This window comes from Diachasma alloeum, unplaced genomic scaffold (assembly GCF_001412515.2).
Source record: "Diachasma alloeum isolate Michigan unplaced genomic scaffold, Dall2.0 Dall_scaffold_00307, whole genome shotgun sequence".
Taxonomy (NCBI): Eukaryota; Metazoa; Arthropoda; class Insecta; order Hymenoptera; family Braconidae; genus Diachasma; species Diachasma alloeum.
Window position 1 is genome coordinate 365340 of NW_021680446.1, and position 23373 is coordinate 388712.

The window sequence follows — 23373 nt, forward strand, 5'->3', positions numbered from 1 at the left end:
AAACGATAAATTAAATTAATTTTTTGTGGCGATATCGTTTTTCGCGATTATCTCGGGAACTATGAGAGCTAGAGCCTTAAAACCTACTCCATTCCATTCCTGAGGAAATTTGGGTTCTCTATAGGCAGAGCGACGGCTCAGAATTGCATTTTTCCACTTCCTACACCCTATAAACGATAAATTAAATTAATTTTTTGTGGCGATATCGTTTTTCGCGATTATCTCGGGAACTATGAGAGCTAGAGCCTTAAAACCTACTCCATTCCATTCCTGAGGAAATTTGGGTTCTCTATAGGCAGAGCGACGGCTCAGAATTGCATTTTTCCACTTCCTACACCCTATAAACGATAAATTAAATTAATTTTTTGTGGCGATATCGTTTTTCGCGATTATCTCGGGAACTATGAGAGCTAGAGCCTTAAAACCTACTCCATTCCATTCCTGAGGAAATTTGGGTTCTCTATAGGCAGAGCGACGGCTCAGAATTGCATTTTTCCACTTCCTACACCCTATAAACGATAAATTAAATTAATTTTTTGTGGCGATATCGTTTTTCGCGATTATCTCGGGAACTATGAGAGCTAGAGCCTTAAAACCTACTCCATTCCATTCCTGAGGAAATTTGGGTTCTCTATAGGCAGAGCGACGGCTCAGAATTGCATTTTTCCACTTCCTACACCCTATAAACGATAAATTAAATTAATTTTTTGTGGCGATATCGTTTTTCGCGATTATCTCGGAAACTACGAGAGATAGAGCCTTAAATCCGAATTTGGGTGCCTTAGAGGAAGATAGACGGCTTAGAATTGCGTTTTTCTACTTTCTACACCCTATACAAGATTAATTATATTAATTTTTTTTGGTACTTTCGTTTTTCGCGACTATCTCGGAAACTATGAGAGATAGAGCCTTAAAACCGAATTTGGGTGCCTTATAGGAAAATGGACGGCTCAGAACTGCGTTTTTCCACTTCCTACACCGTATACAAGATAAATTGAATTATTTTTTTTTTGCGAATTCGTTTTTCGCGACTATCTCGGAGACTATGAGAGCTAGAGCCTTATAACCTATTCCATTCGATTCCTGAGGAAATTTTAGCTACCTGTAGGCAGATGCAAGGCTCAGAATTGCGTTTTTCCTCTTCCTACAGCCTATAAAATATGAATTAAATTAATTTTTTTTTGCCATTTCGTTGTTTTAATTGAAAACCAGAGTTGAACACCAGAGTTTGTAGCAGATATGTTAGACAAGATATGAATTTTTTTGGGCTCAAATGAAAGAGCGGCTCGAAAAATCCATCGAACAGCATTGTTTTCATTCCTTAATATCAATTAGGCGCAGAGATACGATTTTTTAATTAGCGGGCGAGTTGTCGGGAGTCACCGCGCCGAGAAACCATTAGGTTTTTCATAGCACCGCCACTTTTGTCGCAGTTTTTATTTTTTCATTACAGAGATTAAGGAATGAAACGGGGGTTGTAGCGGGATAATTAAATATCCCCCGAAAGGGATAATTAAACGTTCAATAAACTAAATGACGGTCGCGGATTAACTGGGGAAAGTAAAATAACGAGCAAAACTGTAGCAAAGTGCACCCAAGTATTCCGTTATAATTTTCCCTTTTATAACGGTCAACATTTCAATGGCAGGACACGGATTTACCCGATGACAATTGAGAAAGGCCCCAAACAATATTAAACCGTAGAAGAGATCGAGACAATATTTCCAAAAGTCTCGACTGATTTATAACAATCGAAAATCTGCGAGAGGCGACAATTTACTCGGGAAAAGAACACGTGGCTAGAAAAATGCAGCTGCGGGGAAATTCCCCGTGGAACACCTCAAGAATACTTTAAACATCTCGACAATTTAAACGACGTACAAATACATGATTATCTCTTAATTTGATGTCTCAAAACATCAATAAATCTCCCAAATAATTATTCTAAATTCAAATTTTTACCAAAATCTAGGGAACTTGGCGACCTGTCTAGGGACCCTAAATAGAGTACAGTTGCTGAAGTACGAACGGGCCCCCCCTTTCTTAAATACCATCTTGGTTCTACATTGCCGCAACAGATGGCGATCCGATTTACTTCCCAGCCGCCATTTTGTCCCCCCCACACTCACACATCGTTAACCTGTCAAAAATACCTGGGGTGGACTTAAAAATAATTGGCAATCAATGGCGCTTGGTTTATCCATGTTTATTTGTTAATTGTTCATTTTGTCACCGCTGAAGAATGAAACTATATTGAGGGAAACGTTAGGTTAACGTTCCGAGGTTTTAATTCGTCAATCAGAATGGCTAAACCCAAGTACAAAGCCACTTCGGACCTCTGTGCTGATTGCGGAGCTCTTGGTAAGATTAGAATAAATTAATTTCGTTTATTCACTCTATCTTCTTTCATGATTCACTTGATTTTTGCAATGATTCACATCAAAATTTCACTTGATTTTTTTTTAAATGGTTGATCAACATTTTTTTCAAATTGGTGTCGTCCAAAAATACAAAACCATTCAATAATATTTTTCGAAATTTTTTCAAACATTTTGGGGTTGTTTCTCAACTAAACAAAAATTCATTCAAGAAATTGAAGGCACACCTTGGCATTTTTCTTCAATAATTCTTTAGAAAATTATTTAACATGATTGCAATTTATTTATTCACATCGGTTGACATTATGGCCATGTGGTGTCAAGAAATAATTTTTTTAAATAGAAAAGAAAAATTTCGTAACAATTCGTAAATCACGGGTTTGAGGTTTGATAATAATTTAGTAATTAAAATATTATATTTGAAATTATCAAAAATTTATTTATGAATCTCGATTCACATATCATGGTGCCAGGAAACAATTTTTCAAAATAGTTTAAAAAAAATCGTAATAATTCATAAATCTCAGGTTTTTGGTTTTGATAATTATTTAACAATTGAAATATTATATTTGGAGTTTTCCGCGGGTAAGGTGATTACTAGGTTCCCCAGAGCTCCCTGAGATTGTATATAAATAAATCGCAGACAGGAAGTAAGTCATTGGGAGGCGTAGAAACTGCTCCCATGGTTCTGACAATTTTTTTTACCCTCATTCTGTTTCTTGGACAGGGCCAGGATGGGCATCGGTGAACCGTGCAATTTTATTATGCGACGAGTGCTGCAGCATACACCGGAGCCTCGGGCGACATGTGTCACATATAAAGTCGTTGCACAAAAGCGTCTGGAACCCATTCTTACATTCTGTAAGGACTTGGCCGATTTTTTTTTCTGAATGAACCTTTTTGGGTCTCTATGATCAACACCTGATAACCACTTGATAACCACACTCAACGCTGCTTAGCTTTCCACATATCAAGCCTGTCTGATGTCATCAGCAATTTTCATTTTTGGATTGAAAAATCAATTTTGACGAAATCAATGTTAACGAATTCAAGACGGAGCGTGTCATCTTCTCGACTTCAAAAATGTACCATAAATCCTTCTACCTCTCTAACAACCTCATTAACATTACTAACACAGCGAAATACCTAGGTCTCACGTTAGACAAAAAATTGCTCTGGACTCAACATATAGCCCAAACAAACCAAAAAGCTAAAGCCATTATGGGCAGCCTCTTTCATTTATTTAAATCAAAAGCTTCATCCACAAACATTAAACTCAAGCTGTATAAAGCTCTGATAAGACCAATCTTGACCTATGCCGCCCCAATCTGGCACAACGCGACAGACACACATCTCCAAACTACAAATTACCCAAAACAAATTTTTACGTGTAATTAATAACGAATACCGCAGCACCCCAATCCAACACCTCCACGATATCTCAAATATCGAATACATCAGTGAATTCATATCTCGTCTCACTGAAAAATTTGCACAAAACCTTGATTCACATCCAAATCACATTATCAATAAACTCAGCCCCTGCTGGATTTCAAGATGGTCAACACGCCGTAAATGAACTCCTCATGAAATAGGGTTTTTTCTTTCATTCTTAAATTTTTCCCTACTCAACATATTCGGTTTTTTCCCCATACACTTTAAGCGCCACAAAAAATCGCAAACTTTATCTGAAATACGTGTAATAGCCTCCGGGCTGAAGCTGTACTGACTAGTCTCAAGTTCAAGCTCATTGTGATACCGTTACTCCATGCACTTGATTGTTATATCTGTTAACAAAGACATTTAAAATGTTTTAAATTTGCCGATATCTTGTCAATGCACGAGGCAAAACGGATACATGACCAGGGTTTGGAGACAGAAATTCCCTCGACTATCTGCTAAAGTCACTTCGAACCCCAGTCTTCTAAAATTAATTTTTTAATGCCCCTTTTTTAAAATTGGAAATCCATTTTCGACGTTTCCCTCATCAGATGGTTCACACCCTGAATGACAACGGTGCCAACAGTATCTGGGAGCACTCCCTCATGGACCCCAGCAATTCAAAAATAAATAGACGTAAGCCACAGCCCAAAGATCCCCTGCACCCGGTGAAGGCTGACTTCATCCGCGCCAAGCACCAGCAGCTGACGTTTATCCTGAGACCGAGTAAAGACGAATTCTGCAGCGAAGAGGAGTTGAGTAGGCAGCTCCACAGTAGTGTGAGAACTGGAAATCTTGAGACATCGTTGAGGTTACTGGCGCAGGGAGCGAATCCCAATTATTTTTACAAGGAGAAGGGAACGAATCCACTGCATGTCGCTGCCAGAGCTGGACAGACACTCCAGGTGGAGTTGCTCATTGCTAATGGGGGAAATCCAAGTTTAGTTGATTCTAATGGACACACGCCTATGGAAATTGCGAGGTAAAACCAAAATTTGAGCATTAAGGCCCGGGTTTACTATCTTTCGATTGTTATCTGGATTTTTTTTATCTTTCGTAATCCAAAAAAACAAATATTGGGATTCTTCGTCAGGATGTCAGGGCATCTGGAGCTGTCAGAGAGGCTCGTAGAGTGCATGTACGAGGTGACGGACAGACTGACGTTCTTCGTGTGCTCGAGGAAGCCGGACCATCGCGCCCAGGAGCACCTCGTCATCCCCGAGTGGTCGGTGAACCTGGAGAGGAACGAGCTGGCTTTCGAGGCGAGAACTCGACTCCAACTGCTTCCTAATAATCTGCTGGAGGAACTGGCCATGGACGTTTACGATGAGGTCGACAGGCGAGAGACTGAAGCCGGTGAGATAAATATGAGGGATTATGAGTGAGGGGGGACTGTGGGTTGAGGATATCCAACGGGAGGAAAAGCTTTTTTGGAAAATTTGTTCATGTCGAGAGACATTTTTTATTGAGAATTTCCTCATTTAAAAAAAAAAAGTCTTGAAATTTTCTCATTGAATCAATAATTAACGAGATGATTGCATGGTTAACTGGTGTCTTAAAACTCCTCAGCCAAACTACTCCGCAAATCTTCAATAATTCAGCAGCGAACCGGTAAAACAGGTCAAGTCGATGTTTACTATTCGTCAGTTTTCAATGAATATCTCGGAATCTAAGGCAGTTTGCAAAATTTTTGTTATAACCTTTTTTGAAGGGCGAATTTAGAGCTACGAAAAAGGTGATTACAAAAATTTGGGTATCTCCCTTAGATTCCGAGATATTCCTCAAAAACTCAACGGAGAGTTGAGTCGACTTAAACCGTTCTACCACTTCGCTACTGAATTCTTCAATTATTTCCAAAATTATTGGGTTTAGAAGACCTTTTGAAATTTTGAAATTGAGAAAATCCAAAAGTAAAATTTTTGGGAATGCAGTTTTAATAAAAATTATTTAATTTCAAGCCTCCCACACTTTGATATCCTCAACAGTAGAGATATTTAGACCTTGCAGAACTGTTGAACCAGTTGTTTAGTCTCCCAAAATCGTTGACTCGATGTTAATCAATGTTATTCGATACTGATCATTAAATAGTCATCTCATTATACCGAATATCACGATAGGCCATATTAACACTATTAGTTGTTCGATATTATTTTCAATTAATAATCCGCATGAATTCTTTACTGCATCTACAGAGGGACAGGTGAGCAACAACTACCTAATTATCTAAACAAGTCTTAAATTTTTTTTCTTCATGGATAATGAAAATAGTGTAGCTGTCATTCGTCGTCTTTGTAAATTTTGTGATGTCTACATCTGCGATTGAGCGATGTTTCTAGAGTATGGAGTGGAGGACCACCCCATCATCTGGTCAGGGAGATTCTCGCCTCCAAACTCAGGTCGGGAGCCCATACTGACCCAACAAATCGTTATTTCCATCTTGCAAAAGTAGATTTGATTGTTCCAAAAAATGGACATTTTCTGTGCAATCAAGAAATCTCATTTCCATCACTCGCATACCTATTTCGGTCCCGAAAAATGTTTTTTTGATGCTGAACAAGGACCAAATAGCTGTTCGCACTGAATAGCTACATTTTTGGGTCGAGAAATTTGTATGAATGATTCAACGAGATTGCTATTTGTTTGTCGTTTCGGCTATTCAATACTCAAATACAAGAAATGAATTTTTAAATAGAATAACAATGACGATGTGATAGCAACCCTGTAACTTGGAACGAAATATTTATCATTCAGCTTGACTTTGTGAGAGATATTCTCATCCTGAAATGTCACGGTCTCCCCGCGAATGATCAGCCCTTGAGCCAAATGTTCCGTTGTTGAAAGCAGATCCAAAATATCGACATGTTCATGCTGCCTCTTCCAAATCTCGAGCGAAACATGAACAAAGTATTATCTAAATTATCAGCATCAGATCAGATTTTTTGATCGGATAATCTATCGTCGACAGGGGATGGGAAATTATCCGCAGAATGCAGATTCTCAAAGTGATGAGACCCATTATTTATCAAATCATCTTATTATTTGTATTTTTTAATTTTGAAATGGGCAAAATGTCGTTCTGACCAGTCGTTGACGTCGGAAATCACCTGATCTCACAATTGGGGTTGCTATTGACCCCAGGCTTAGAATGGGCTCACTCGCAGATTTATCATTCGTCACTTAGAGTCATCTAGATTCCATCTCATTCATCGTTTCATGAATGTTGTCCTCTTGATCACCTGGAAAATTTCATTTTTAATTGATTTTCTGGGAATGTAGTTTGGCTGTCGCATGCGAGTCTTCCAGAGCGGACGACAGTGCCTTTCCTCCCGGTGAATCCACATTTGTCGTCCACGAGGAATCAGGGGCGACAGAAACTGGCGAGGTTCACACCCAAAGAGTTCACGATATTGATTATCGACCTGCTGACCGAGGCTGGCAGGAGACACATGATCTCCAACACGACGCCCTTGCAAGGTAATAAATCATCAATTCAACTCTCAATTTCACTAAAAAACGAATAAATGTACTAATGATGAATTATGACTATTTATTTAAAAGTTGGTTGGTATTGTCATGTGAAAATACAACAATTAAAATAACACTACAAGTTAATAAATGGGAAATCCGTACGGTAACTCAATACAGAATGTTCCAACGAACAATATGAGCCCAATGACATTGAAATCGGATGAAAGGAGTGACTTAAAAAACGATAATAGACTGAATAATTAGCAGTATTTAGACATCTCAATGAATGACTGTTGATATTTATTAAATCGATGAATTTCAGTTGTTACATTCAACTGAACTTCATGAATAACAGTCGAGTGGAATTTGTCGATTTGTTAACTATGATATTATCTCAAGAACTAGTGGTTTTAGGGGAAAATGTCAGACGGCATTTTTTGTAGAGAATTCCCTGATCTGCAAAAAATGTTCTTTGACATTTTTTCGTCAAGTCAATAATTATCGAGATAATTGCATAATTAACCAGTGTCTTGAAATCATTCAATCGATCTCAACAAGGAATCTTCATTAATTATCCAAAATTTCAGTTTCCCCTCTTGAATTTCCCCCAAAAAATACCTCCAGACACATTTGAAATTAATTTTTTTCGTTCAGATCCAGCAGTTTTGGCCCTTAAAAAAGAGAAATACGGCTCTCAGGTCTCCGACGACGAGCCTCTGTACGACAGTGTCGCCTCAGACGACGATTATGCAGCTGTGACAACCGACGTCTCCAGTCTCCACTCATCAAGCGTCGATAATGAGGTAAAACAATCATTTATTTCCATTTTTAAAAAATTCCTAAATTGAAAAAAAAAATGTTACGAGAATGCAATTGCTTTTGCCGTATGTAGACGAATTACTCTATCCTTCTTAGTCTTCTTAGAGTGGTTTTATCATTGGTAATTGAGGATTATTATGCCTGTTGTGGTAATTAAGGTGCCAGCACTTGTAGGAAAACGAAAAACGAGGAAACGTCTGAGCACTTGGTTCTTCTGCTTCTAGGCAAGTGAATGCTTGCTCAAAATGTCTCCTGTTAATTTTTCCACGCATGATGTGTGTAATTCGTGCTTCTCTAACCCATTTCCAATTTTTCAGGAGCCAAACCAGAATTTTTTGATGATTTCTGACTTTTAAAAATTGAAAAAAATCATTTCCCATTATTTTTTTTCCGATTTTATGAGAAGAACAACTTTTTTCATTTGTTCTGATTTTTGGAGGTTGTAAATACCTTTTTAATAAGATTTTCCAGTGTTTTTTCCAATGAATAAATTATTCAATCGTTTTTAATTATTTTTATCTTGTGAAATTTACAAAATTGTGACTTCATTTTACGAAATTCTACTAATAATTCTCTTAATTTTTACAGAAGGCACTGGCCCCGACTTCCAAGGGCCTCCCCTCGATCGTGGAAGTTCTGAAGAAGCAACTGAGCACCTCCGAGTCGACGATAAAGTCCCTCCAGGAGGAGATGAGGGAGATGAAGAGGACCATCGAGGCCCTGACCCGCGAGAATCGAGAGTTGAAGACAGCTATTCAGTCCCACAAGAAAGCCCTCCCTGAGGACGTGATGAATGGGCACTCTGGTGAGCAGGAGCCAGTGCTGGAGTCCCTGGGGGACCTCAGGAGCACCCTCTCCAGAGGGCAGAGACCTGCCTCCATGTACGAGACTCGAGAGGGCCTGAAGAAGAGTGGAACGTGGAATTCCATGAGTCAGGTAATGGAAAGTCCATTCGACAGTGACAATACTAACAGCAACAGCCATTTTCACATTTTCATGGATGCATCCAAAGCAAAAGTCGCTGCAGGAGCAGGGGGATTTTAAATAGTATTAATGAATTTAGTCGTGCATTTATTATGAATATATCCTGCAGCTGTGATTCTCAGCTAAAGTGTCACGTTGAAAATAATCTTGATGATTGTCTCCTTCATTCAGACATTTTCTTCCCATCAGTTGTCAGTCTAAATCTAGAGCTCATTTCCAATTCCAATTCTTTATTCAGGGCTTCAGGCAGGAGTCCCCATCGAAGCCACAAACCAATACAGAACATAAGACACAAACATATATACATATGTATGTAATCCCTAAGAGAACACTTAGATAATCTCACAACAGGAGCGTGAAGATCATGAAGTTCATTCATCAAGTAATTTCCCAAAAATAAATAAGCAAACAAAAACTCAATAATCACATTAATCATCGCTCGCCAACGTCAATAGAAAGTCTCTCAAATATATCTCACAGAAAGATCGTGCAGCATGATCATGCGGTATCACATGATATACGTGAAAATATCGCAATGACAATGATCAATAATTAAGATCATCATCCAGCAATTCGTGGGAATAATCTCTCGAAATATCAGAGGAATGAAATGTTTCAATGCAGAATCATTAATTCTCAATAAATTTATTCGGCCTATGATGACATCAATCGCAAATACACAATTTATCTGATACAATTAACATTTGTTCGGTCATTACAAATAACAATGATTAATGAAATACTAGGGTATTGTCGGAGAATTAAATAATTAATTATCATTAAGGGTTGAATGATTGCTTAATGAGTTAATCAGATGATATACACTGAGTCATAATTAAAAACTGCTTTTTCATAAAAAATAGATGATTGGAATTTTACATTTAATTAATTAAAATCGTTTTCCTCATCATTCTCCTAGGAAAATCGATAATTATTGCACTAGAGTCAATTCTAATGATTAAAAATTTCTTTTTCATTCGATCAAAATAGATGATTGTCGATTTCTGATGGCAATGTGATGTTGTTAATCAATAGTTGAAATATTTACATTCCTCAATTAATTAATTTACATTATAAAAACTAATTATTTCAATTTTTTCATTAAAAAGAAAATTGAAAATTTTAATTTTTCTATTTTTATGGGATGAAAATTGAACATCATCATCTCGCAATTGGTGGGAACAATTTCTTAAAATGTCAGAGAAATTCAAGTGCCCGAAAAAGTCTCAGGAAAATTAGTAATGATGGGAACAGTCCATGAATATCATTTTTATTTTTGTTTGTTTAAAAATTTCATTTTATTCAATTTTCTTCAAGGCAAAACCTCATAGTGACGCTCTGGCTCGACCCAACACGACCCAAAGCCTCTGGCCATACCAAACGTCGAGTTTGCCATCGTGTGACGAGGTCACCAGGCGGACGGAACAGGTCACGAGGAGAATTCAGGAGTTGTGGATGGCGATGCAGGACCCCGGGCACAGGGAGGCTTTCGTGCCTTGTGCTGAGAGGGTCAGAGTGGCTGTTGCTGAGTTGACTGCCATATTTCCTCAGGTGAGTTCCGTTTTGATTTTTTATTTATTTTTATTCTTGCATTTTCACATGAAAATAACAATTAATTTTTTAGAAAATACTCAAAATTCGTTATTTGTGGATTTATGAAGACAATAGCGTCCTAATTGTATGAAATGTGTGACTACCTCAAGGGTGAATAATTCATGTTCTTTCTATGGATTTTTTTCTAATAACTCCCGAGTAGAATTCGACACTTGTTGCATTGAAAATGCTCAAAAATCTAGTGTTTTGAATGTTTTAAATACAAAACTTCAAAAACATTAAACAAGTATTCATGTTTAGGTCGATTGAACAGTTTTAAACTACCACTTAAGTATGCAATTATCTCGGTAATTATTGATTCTAGGAGAAAATGTCAGTAAATGTTTTTTAAATATCAGAAAATTCTCTACAAAAAATGTCTTCTGACATTTTCCCCTAAAACCACTAGTTCTTGAGATAATATCATAATTAACAAATCGACAAATTCTACTCGACTGTTATTCATAAAGTCCAGCTGAATGTAACACAACTGAAATTCATCGATTTAATAAATATCAACAGTCACTCGTTGAGATGTCTAAGTACTACTAATTATTCAGTCTATTAACGTTTTTTAAGTCACTCTTTTCATCCGATTTCAATGTCATTGGGGTCATATTGTTCTCTGGAATACTCTCTATTGAGTTACCGTACGGCTTTCCCATTTATTAATTAATAGTTCTATTTTAATTATTGTATTTTCACAGAATCCAATTGAGGATAACATCAGATCAGCCCTCAGGCAGCTAAACGGAAACACTGGAAGACTCCAGGCAGAGTGTGCTGGTCTCCAACGATGCACCAGTGACCCTGGACACATGGACAGGTGCCTCCAGCAGGTTCGATCATGTGCCTACGACATTGCCAAAGCCACCAAACTCCTCGTCACCCAATTTCAGATATCCTAGACTCAAAAATACCCCCAAAAGAAAACATCACCCCAAAACTGCCCCATTCTCCCCAGAAAAACAGCTCCCGAATTTTTTTACAAAACCAAATTTTGAAAAACTGGACTCAAAAATGACCCCATTATCTAGCCAGGAAAATTTCCGCCTCCAAACCCTGGTGACAAACCCATTTCGCCCCACAACCTCTCGAGTTATCGTCGAGACAAAATCACGAAATGAAATCCAATTTCTTCGGTATCTTGAAAACTCCCGGGGCAAAATGGGCTCATGACCAGGATTTGGAGACGGAGATTTTCTCAACGACCTGATGGGGTAATTTTCACCCCCAAATCCGCCTTTTTAAATCTCCAGAGTATTCCAATCTTCGAAAAAACTTCGAAAAATGCTTTAAGCTTTAAAATTCAATTAGAAATCAATTAATCAACAATTCTCTCATTATTGTTACCTTGTATTAACATAGAATGAAGACTGAGTAGGCGTATTTTTCAATTTTCATCTCATAAAAATCGAAAAATTAACATTTTCAATTTTCTTTTTAATGAAAAAATTGAAATAATCAGTTTTTATAGCGTAAATTAATTAATTGAGGAATGTAAATACTTCAACTATTGATTACCAACATCACATTGTCATTAGCAATCGACAATCATCTATTTTGATCGAATGAAAAAGAAATTTTTAATCATTAGAATTGACTCTAGTGCAATAATTATCGATTTTCCTAGGAGAATGATGAGGAAAACGATTTTAATTAATTAAATATGAAATTCCAATCAACTATTTTTTATGAAAAAACTTTTTAATTATGACTCAGTGTATATCATCTGATTAACTCATTAAGCAATCGTTCAACCCTTAATAATAATTAATTATTTAATTCTCCGACAATACCCTAGTATTTCACTAATCATTGTTATTTGTAATGACCGAACAAATGTTAATTGTATCAGATAAATTGTGTATTTGCGATTGATGTCATCATAGACCGAATAAATTTATTGAGAATTAATGATTCTGCATTGAAACATTTCATTCCTCTGATATTTCGCGAGATTATTCCCACGAATTGCTGGATGGTGATGTTAATTATTGATCATTGTCATTGCGATATTTTCACGTATATCATGTGATACCGCATGATCATGCTGCACGATCTTTCTGTGAGATATATTTGAGAGACTTTCTATTGACGTTGGCGAGCGATGATTAATGTGATTATTGAGTTTTTGTTTGCTTATTTATTTTTGGGAAATTACTTGATGAATGAACTTCATGATCTTCACGCTCCTGTTGTGAGATTATCTAAGTGTTCTCTTAGGGATTACATACATATGTATATATGTTTGTGTCTTATGTTCTGTATTGGTTTGTGGCTTCGATGGGGACTCCTGCCTGAAGCCCTGAATAAAGAATTGGAATTGGAAATGAGCTCTAGATTTAGACTGACAACTGATGGGGAGAAAATGTCTGAATGAAGGAGACAATCATCAAGATTATTTTCAACGTGACATTTTAGCTGAGAATCACAGCTGCAGGATATATTCATAATAAATGCACGATTAAATTCATTAATACTATTTAAAATCCCCCTGCCCCTGCAGCTACTTTTCCTTTGGCTACATCCATAAAAATGTGAAGATCCCATTTCACATTTCCCGCCATAAAGACATCAGCCCCCGAACGGCCCCGCCGGGAACCCCCAGTCGACCGAAAATATGGCGCCCGCAACAATGTGTACAGACGTCCAAAAGGAAATATTCACAAAAATAACGAATAACGAGGCCGGGGAATTGAAATCCCTACTCGCCTCGAGTAAAATAAAAATCGACTTTGTGGATGAGAATGGCATGAGTCCATTGCAACACGCCTGCTACAAGGGAAACAAGGAAATAGCGCAGATGTTGTTGGATCAGGTTAGAGCGACACCAACAAAACAATAATCAATTGTTGCCAAACTACCTCAGTGAACCCAACCAACTCACCTTCTCGAAAACCTTCCAATCTAAAACTTATCCCCATTTGAATTTGGGGTCGTTCTCGACCCCACCATCTAATCCGAAAAATTTCCGTTTCCGAACCCTGGTCACAAGCCCGTTTTGCCCCCGCAGTTCATTCGCAATAAAAAAAAAACAAAAATCGCGATAAAAATCGCTCTTCTTAGATTATCCAGGAACTACCGGGGTAAAATGGACTACCCGATGAAATCGTTGATCGGAGATTTTTCCCCGTTCAAAAATTCCTGGAAATTTTTTCCCCGTCAGTCTCTTCTCGGCGAATTGTTCTCATTGAGATTAATTTTCCTTAGGAATTTTTTTCACGTGGGATTTTGTTTAGACTTTTTCTTCAGAAAATTCTAATTCAATTTCTTTTTTTTTCTCGTAGAAGGAGAAAAAGGAAAAAATTAATGGCGAAAATTGTTTTTTTTCTTCATTCGCGATTGTTTAGTCAATTCATTGTTTACCGACCAATGTTGATGTACATTTCAAATTCACATTCAATTTTTCGTATGCTGCTGATTATATTGAAAATTAATAATTTAACTTGTTGGAATTTTCGTAATTTTGTGTGGCTGTAGATGTTCCATTTGAAGAATTGAATCCTATCTTGACAAAAGGGTGTGTGTAAATTATTCATAATGTTCAGAAATTGTCGACTTCAAGAAAATAATGGATATTACGAATATGTGTCTTATTTCATATTTTCCAGAAAAAATTAACAGTTTTTTTTTCTAGAGGACCGAAAGTTTTCTGGGGAAAATTTTTTCGGTGGAAAAATTTTCGGAGAATTTTTTACGGGGCATGTTTTTTTCTGTAGAGGACATAGGAACTTTCCGGAAAACATTTTTTCGAGGGAAAAATTTCCGGGGGATTTTTTACGTGAAAACATAATCTCGGAACCGATGAAATCGTCTCCAATTCGATAATTCCCCCCAGGGCGCAGATGTGAATGCCTGTCAGCACGAGCACGACTACAAAGCCCTGCACTTTGCCGCCCTGAGTGGCAACGCCGATCTGTGCCACCTCCTGCTGACCCACGGTGCCAAAATCAATGCCACAAACTCAGTGGGACGTACAGCAGCACAAATGGCAGCATTCGTTGGCAATCACAATTGCGTTGCTACAATCAATAATTACATACCAAAGGCTGACATTGATTACTACGTTAAACCACAGGGATTACAGACTGAGCCCATGCTACCACCCCATCTCGCCGATTCGTTTCACAGATTCATCATGCAGGTCAACGTGCATCCGGTGAGGGTTGCCATTACGTTGCAAAAGTGCACAGGGCTGTTGGATCATCTTCCCAAGGTAATGATTATTCGATTATGGTTAATTATCAATTTTAGGACATGCGAAGGATGTTTGCATTGCGGGTCGAAAGAAAATCGGTTAAAAATGCCCACTTTTTCGTCCTAGTCGCATAAACTCCCATTTTTTCACATCTACACGCCCAATGGATCATGTTCTCACACTTTTTATGATGAACTATATAATACTCATTGCAAGGGGTGAGTAATCAGGTCGAAAATGCTCGACTTTTTAGCCTAGTGACATAATGTGTCATTTCGTCCCGCCTTTCACGGAACGTAAAGCACAACCTTTGGTGTGCAGGTGTAATGAAAATATTCGTGTTTAAAAAGGGGTTGAGAAAACCAGGCGGAAAAATCGTTCTTTTTCGTCCTAAGCGCATAATCCACTATTTTTGCATACCTGTCCGCAAAATTCGCATTTACCCTTCATCTCACAAAGAATAACAGTCAAACTTTCTTACTTAGATTTGTTCGAAACAATGATTTGTTTCACCTTTTGCACCCGTTAAACAATGCCCCCTTTTCGTCCTAGTAGCATAATCTACTATTTCCTCCTTCTGTCTACAGTCCAAACACGAGTTTTACTGTGCAGATGTGTGTGCGGATGAGTTTTACTAAGCTCATGACGCTGAAAAGCCTCATGTGTAATACAGCTCGAAAAATCAGAATCGGAAATTCATCCTTTTCTGCCCTAGGCACATAATCCACTATTTTCTCACACCTGTCCGCAAAATTGGCTATTATCTCTCCGCAAAGAGCAAAAGTCCAACTTTCTCACCCAGATATAATTGAAACCGTCATTTGTATAACAATCGCTTGAAAACTCGTTAAAAATGCCACTTTTTCGTCCTAGTAGCATAATTTACTATTCACTCCTATTTTAAGCAGTCTAAAATACGAATTATAGTATACAGACGGTATGAAAAGTTTCCTGGGTAACGCAGGTCGAAAAATCAGAATCGGAAATCCATCCTTTTCTGCCCTAGGCACATAATCCACTATTTTCTCACACCTGTCCGCAAAATTCGTTTTTACCTCTCCGCAAAGAACAAAAGTCAAACTTTCTCACCCAGATATAATAGAAACCGTCATTTGTAAAACAATCGCTGGAAAACCCGTTAAAAATGCTACTTTTTTGTCCTGGTAGCATAATTTACTATTCACTCCTATTCTAGGCAGTCAAAAACACGAATTCCAGTATACAGACGCTAAGAAAAGTTTTCTGGGTAACGCAGGTCGAAAAATCAGCATCGGAAATCCATCCTTTTCTGCCCTAGGCACATAATCCACTATTTTCTCACACCTGTCCGCAAAATTCGTTTTTACCTCTCCGCAAAGAACAAAAGTCAAACTTTCTCACCCAGATATAATAGAAACCGTCATTTGTAAAACAATCGCTGGAAAACCCGTTAAAAATGCCACTTTTTCGTCCTAGTAGCATAATTTACTCTCTACTCCAACTCTAGGCAGTCTAAAATACGAATTCTAGTATGCACACGCTATGAAAAGCCTCATGTATAACACAGATCGAAAAATCAGCATCGGAAATCCATCCTTTTCCGCCCAAGGCACATAATCCACTATTTTCTCACACCTGCCCGCAAAATTCGTTTTTGTCCTCCACAAAGAACAAAAGTCAAATTTTCTCACTTCACCATTTTTTCATCATTTTTAAAGCAACTGTCCGAAACTCGGGCGAAAAACCTTGCTTTTCCGTCCCAGGACGATAACCCCTCATTTGTTCGCCTGTCCCCAGGTGCAAAAAGTCCTAGAATCTCTCCGCCAGCGTGAGATGACGCGCGGTGCCGACACAAACGAAATAATGGCGTTCAAATACCATTACCTGAGTTGCATAATAAACGAGCTCCTAAAATTGAAAAAGCGCCAAGAAGCGCGAAAGGAAAAAGCTGAGAAAGATAAAGCCCCGGAGGCGTCCGACAAGCCCTCAACAAAGAGTCAAACGGACCTGGTCGAGCTCTTCATAAAACAACTACTCAAGTGCAATAAGAACGATGCCCTAAGGCCGGAGTACCAGGAGGCCCTCCTCCGGGAAATTGTCCGGGAGTTTCCCTTCAGGGAGAGCACAATTTTCCGGCAGATGATAGCGACTCTAGCCGGTAGCGACCCCCCGTCGGCCGTCTCCGTAGTGTCGGCCGCCATTAATGGCCAACGGGGTTTCGCCGATTTGTCACAGATTTGCGTCACCTGCGGGGAGGAGAAGACGACGAAAAAGTGCAGCAAATGCAGGGCTGTGCAGTACTGCGACAGGGAGTGCCAACGCTACCACTGGTTCCTCCATAAAAAAGAATGCGCGAGGGAGGACACCAACACGGGAAGCGATAAGGGAAAGGTGTCAGATGCCGATAAGGCGCAATTGGCTAGCGCTATCAAAGAGGAAATTGAGAATTTGAGTATTAAGTAATTTTGGTTTTTTAATAAATGGTGATTTTTTTTGTTTCATTGAGTTTTTTGTTTATTTTTGGGAGAGGGGGGTGAGAGTTGTGCCAGTAATCCTGATGATAACCCGTTCAAAAACGTCAACTTTTCATCCTAGTGGGAAAAACTGATATTTCTTAAAAATCCTGTGAATCAAATAGGTAGGAAAAGCCAGGCCGGGAACCTATCGTGAGTTGTGTGCCTAGATCGAAAAAGGATGCTTTTTTGACCTAGGCAAACAATTTGCTATTTTTATGTCCGTAGGACTGATGAACAGAAAATTCTAAACTTACTTGGTTTTTGGTTCTTGGGACATAATGTATGATTTCGGCACACTGTCCGTAAAATGGAATTTTACAGACTGCGAAGAAAAATGTTGTATATCACACGGTAATAAATGTATTTTTTGTCTCGTGTGAATATAATCCTCGCTTTCTGCTCCGAAAAGTCAAACTAAAGTCCGATTCGTTGGAAAATACTTTTATCGACCTTGTGACATAATGTACTATTATCGGCCTTGTAACATAATGTACTATTTTGACCCGTGGGAGGTGTTTAGCGCTAGGACATCCTTTTTGACACTCGGGAGTGGGAAAAACTGATATTTCTTAAAAATCCTGTGAATCAAATAGGTAGGAAAAGCCAGGCCGGGAACCTATCGTGAGTTGTGTGCCTAGATCGAAAAAGGATGCTTTTTTGACCTAGGCAAACAATTTGCTATTTTTATGTCCGTAGGACTGATGAACAGAAAATTCTAAACTTACTTGGTTTTTGGTTCTTGGGACATAATGTATGATTTCGGCACACTGTCCGTAAAATGGAATTTTACAGACTGCGAAGGAAAATGTTGTATATCACACGGTAATAAATGTATTTTTTGTCTCGTGTGAATATAATCCTCGCTTTCTGCTCCGAAAAGTCAAACTAAAGTCCGATTCGTTGGAAAATACTTTTATCGACCTTGTGACATAATGTACTATTATCGGCCTTGTAACATAATGTACTATTTTGACCCGTGGGAGGTGTTTAACGCTAGGACATGTTTTTTGACACTCGGGAGGGTGTCCCACAAATATCAAAACCTATTTTTCCATCATGGTGTATGCGAACCATGCGTAAACTTTTACTTTACGCACAAGTAATGAAAATATACATTTCGTCACAAGGCCTGGAAAAACTTTTCGGACAAGTGTAAAAGTCACGGAGCGAGGCGAAGCCAATACTCGAGGAAAAATACCCATTTAAAAAACCCAACTTCCCGTCTCGTCCCATTTTTTTAATTGATTAAAATTCCTTTGTGATTTTTCAATTTCTGGAGAGGAAAAGGTTTTGAAAATATTTTCTGCACATTTATCGAGTGTTCCATGTGATTTTTCTGTAAATTAATCAATCATTGTGTCGATGTTTCGTATTACAAAAAATAGACGATTAATGTTTTGTTGATGATAATTTCAATAAATGAAGGGAATAAATATTATGGCAAGCTAGAGCACTGAGGGAATTATTTATTTCGAGCGGTGTAACAGTTATGCAACGATTACCCACTGTATCATCTCGTTAATCCGGTGGACTTTCTAATCCGGCGAAAAAAAACTCATGAATTTTCGTTGTGTTACGTGTCATAAGTTCCAGATGTCAAGTGTAAGGAAGAAATTTCACCGAATTTGCCCTCGAAAATAAGAGTTGGAGACTTTCTCCGGTGTAAAGTCAACAGACTCGCGTTTCTCATGCGAATTTAACGGAGTGGATTCGCTCATTGATTTAAAAGGAAAAATCGCTTTTTTGCAAATTTTTATTTTTATTTTTTTTTTAAATTCAAGTTGAGAACATTGAGTTCATGACCTGTGACAATAGATAAATGAAGGAATTACATTATTGCAAGGAAAAACAACGAAAAAAAGAGGATAAAAGTGCTTTCTTTGTGAGAAGAAATTTTCTCTTTGAAATTCAAAGTGAATCACGATGTCACCATGGCCTGAAAAAACATTTTTTCGCAGTGCAATAAAACCCTAAAAAGTAGCCCAAATATTTGCAGCCTCGTTTTTCTTTTCACAATAAAATTGCGTGGAGAAATTAAGAAAAAATCGAGGATAACAACTTTTTTCAAATCGCACTTTGCAAATGACGTTTTTTCATTCTTTTTTTTTAATAAACAATCGAATTTGTTCAAACAATTGAAAACTTTATTTTTCGAGATGACATCCATTTCATGTACTTTGCGTTTGTATTTTTTTTAAACTGCATTTTTTCAATAATTTTATGAATTTTTCGAGAAAAAAAAATTATCATTTTTTTTTGAAAATTGAAATCTTCGAAATTTAAATAAGTAAATCGAAAAATAATGACACAGAATTTCTTTCATAGATACAATAAATAAATAAATGAAGAAAAATTTCCAAATTCTTTCAAAATTCAGCATCAAATGGGGTGCAAACTCTCCTATTTATAAACAAATGCTAAAAACTATTTCGAGGAAAAAAATGTCCAAGTCTTAAATGTCCTTAAAAATTCAATTAGAAATATATATATATATCACCCGCGAAAATTCAAATAAAATCTGTAAAAAATGAAAAAAAAAAAAAAACAATTAAAAAAACAAAAATTCTCTCTCCTCCCAGTTTAATTACCGTAATTGATTCAAGAACTCTTCCTCCTCCCCCTACAACACCGTAATAAACACCGGTAAAAGGTTTCCAGGTGCATAAAAAATTGAAATCAAAAAAGGAAAAAAAACGGTAAAGAGTTGTAGTCCGGGGGCAATGAAGCGACAATACCCGTTGAGTATATTTGTCTCTCGATTTAGTCATCACTGAGACGTTCACCGAGTCGTGTCAGTCACCTCGTTGCGTTGAATTTCATTTAGTTTTTTAAACCGAAAAAAATTACAAAATGGGCGGCAATTTTTTTCAGAATAATCTATTCATTTTTTGCACTTTGAGTTCCATTTTCTCGGGCTCCAATAACTTTCGAGTTTTCGCACTTACGGAGTTTGAGTTGAGTTTGACGCGTCTCGCTCGGGGACCGATACATGAGGCGATTGAGAGTGGCGCGGCTGATTATAATAAGGAGGATTGCACGTGGAGACGGGGGGATGATAAAGACGCCTGTCCTGATCCCGATGTTCATGTTTATCTTTACACACCGGGTAAGGAGAAGAAGCGAAAACTGATGGAGGAGTTCAAGGGAGATTGGCTGCAGATGGATTATCAGCCGACATTGGAGAATGTTATTTTGGTACATGGTTATGCAGGTAATTATAAACAAGGCAAAATTTCCAACAAAAAAATTATGAAAAATAAATTTTGACTTTTTTGAAATTTCAAAATTAAAAAAGTGGGGGTGAAGGTTCAAATTTACTTTCAGTCGAAAGCAAAATTTCCAACAAAAAAATTATAAAAAATAAATTTTGCCTTTTTTGAAATTTCAAAATTTCAAAAGTGGGGGTGAAGACTCGAATTTATTTTCAGTTGAAAGCCAGGAAAATTTCCGCTGGAAAACTCTATCTGGCGACCCCTCTATCTCCTTTCATTCTTGAATAATCCAGGAAAACGTAAAAAATCACTAGACAGCAAGAAAATCACTAGAAAGTCATTAGATACAAAAACAAATCACTAGGGAGCAAAATAAAAAACTAGAAACCCCCTGGTTCCTAATTTAACTAAGTATTCGAAAAATCACTATATAGTTACTAGAAACGCAAAAATTCTCTAGAAAGTCACTGGATAACAAAATAGATCACTAAAAAAGTCACTAGAAATTGGGAAAAACCGTTAGAAAATCACTAGGCCTTCCAAAGAATTGACATCTCAGTAAAGTAGTCTGAGGTGACCTTGGGGGGGACCCTGGAGCCGTAATCATCGATCACAATAAATTTAAAAAAAATCCCTAGGAGGTGATGATACTCTCCCAATGTCCGTTCTCCGCGACGCGTACCTGAAAAACGGAAGTTACAACGTCTTCCTGGTTGACTGGGGCGCGCTGAGTGCAGCGCCATGCTACCCGGCGGCCATCGCGAACCTCCGGCCGGTGGCTAGATGCCTAGCGCAAACATTGACGACCTTAAGAAAAATGGGGCTGCCAATCCTGAGGACAACGTGCGTTGGTCACTCTCTGGGCGCTCATCTCTGCGGGATGATGGCGAATTTCCTCTTCTTCCGAATGCACAAGATCATCGGGCTGGACCCGGCTAGGCCCCTAGTACGCCCCGGCCTCGTGAATAGGTGAGTCGTATCGATTTTTTTCGATTTATCGATCATGAATTCATTTTTGGTGATATCACTAAACACTTAAAAGTTCTGGGGAAATTGGGTTTTTTCGGCCGAGTGTCATCAGAATCTGAAAAATTGAAATATATCCTCTAGTTCCGGGTTTATCCACGAAAACAGGGTTTATACTAGAACCAGAAAAATCCCTAGGCAGTAACTAGAACCTGGAAAAATATACTAGAAATTCATGACGCCCTGCGAAACATTCAATTTGCAGGAATCCAACGAATTGCGAAAAATCACTAGAAAATAAAAATCCCTAGAAAGTCCATTAAAAATAACTAGGCGGTCACAACTTGCAGGAATTCAACACATTGCGAGAAATCACCAGAAAATCGAAAAAAATCCCTAGAAAGTCCCATAAACCATAAAACATAACTAGACAGTCACTATGGGGTATATTAAAAGTTTCAAATATTCCAACCTTTTAAACCCCATCTCAACCATTATCTCTTCAGATTAGACAGTGGTGACGCTGACTTCGTAGAGGTCATCCACACGAACGCAGGTTACTACGGGGAAATCGGACGGGTGGGTCACGTGGACTTTTGCGTAAATGGCGGAAGAGTCCAGCCATTTTGTCAAAAGAGTTCCAACGAACAGCTCTGCAGTCACGTTTGGGTTGTCTGCTACATGGCGGAGAGTATCTTCGGGGATTCAAAGAGTCTAACCGCTGAACCCTGCTCCAGGAGGTGTCCAGCAGGTCCTAGGATCAACAGCAGACCTGGTGAACGCCTCATAATGGGGCAGCACACACCCGTAGGGTCCCGAGGTTCCTTCTGCCTCAAGAGAACGAATCCCCCATTTTGTCCCGATTTCAGCAGCAATGGAATTGGAGATCAACGCTGCTGTCTTGAGAAAATTCCCTCGGATAGGGTCGAGACCGATTTCGTTCGATAGCTAGGGAAATTTTCGGTGGAAAACTATCAATTACAATCCCTCTATCTCTTTTTGATTCTGAGTTATTCAAGGAAACTTAAAAGAACTAGAAAATCACTAGAAAGTGAAAAAAGTCACTAGAAAATGAAATAAACTCCTAGAAAATGTAACAAATCCCTAGAAAATGAATAATCCCCAGGGAATAAAATAAATTGCCGAATTCCCTAGGATGTAAAATTACTAGAAAGTCACTAGGATTCCAAAAATTCCCTAGGGGTAAAAACTCAAAACTTTAAAGTAAAATTCTAGAATTTTTTTTGACCGTGATATGATTTTTTTAATATCTCACGCAATTCAAGGGATAAAGGGGTTCAACTAGTGTTTTTTAATCACAAAATTCCCTAGCTCTCGGATGGATTCGGTTTAATTTAATCACCGCATCGATGAATGCAGAAGTTTGAAGTTTTGAGACAGCTGTCATCGACTTGTCATCAATAGTTTCGTCACGATCACATTCCAATGGTTAATATTCAAGTGATTCAGGTATAACGGACTCGCACCGTTAGGTACGATACGTGCCGTATTTATTGTAACTGATGTTGATTAGTTTTAAGGTGTAGATTGTTAAAAGTATGTATTGCGTAATAATAATTTTTTGATGATTAAAAAATGAGTGAAGGGGGTGTTTAATTATGGGTAATGTGTTGGGCCGAAACGAATTAGCCTTCTTTTTGGGGAATATCTTGAGAATGAAGGGGTTGAACGAAAAAAGTCATAAGTATTTTTTGTGGGAAACTTCATGAACTATGAAAATGATCTTATGACTTTTTCCAAAAAATATGATTGATTCGGAGATTTTCGTCAGTTTCTGAGGACTTCTTGCTGGAGTT

At 38.0% G+C, this 23373-nt stretch overlaps 3 protein-coding genes across 3 annotated transcripts; all 3 read left to right on the forward strand.

Annotated features, from left to right (window-relative positions):
* The first annotated feature begins 2130 nt into the window (after positions 1-2130).
* Positions 2131-12599, forward strand: LOC107039723 (ARF GTPase-activating protein GIT1). Its single transcript, XM_015259484.1, has 9 exons — positions 2131-2361; positions 3106-3239; positions 4370-4800; positions 4912-5174; positions 7095-7292; positions 7941-8089; positions 8694-9041; positions 10407-10640; positions 11390-12599. The coding sequence occupies exons 1-9, from the start codon at positions 2304-2306 to the stop codon at positions 11588-11590; spliced, it is 2016 nt and encodes a 671-aa protein (XP_015114970.1). The 5' UTR covers positions 2131-2303; the 3' UTR covers positions 11591-12599.
* A 705-nt stretch (positions 12600-13304) lies between these two features.
* On the forward strand, positions 13305-17363 carry LOC107039735 (ankyrin repeat and MYND domain-containing protein 2). The gene is made up of 3 exons (XM_015259499.1): positions 13305-13503; positions 14524-14901; positions 16660-17363. The coding sequence occupies exons 1-3, from the start codon at positions 13306-13308 to the stop codon at positions 17323-17325; spliced, it is 1242 nt and encodes a 413-aa protein (XP_015114985.1). The 5' UTR covers position 13305; the 3' UTR covers positions 17326-17363.
* A 1087-nt stretch (positions 17364-18450) lies between these two features.
* Positions 18451-23031, forward strand: LOC107039714 (phospholipase A1 member A). The gene is made up of 4 exons (XM_015259474.1): positions 18451-18477; positions 20250-20589; positions 21229-21559; positions 22063-23031. Exons 1-4 carry the CDS (start codon positions 18451-18453, stop codon positions 22502-22504), a joined length of 1140 nt encoding a protein of 379 aa, XP_015114960.1. The 3' UTR covers positions 22505-23031.
* The last annotated feature ends 342 nt before the right edge of the window (positions 23032-23373 follow it).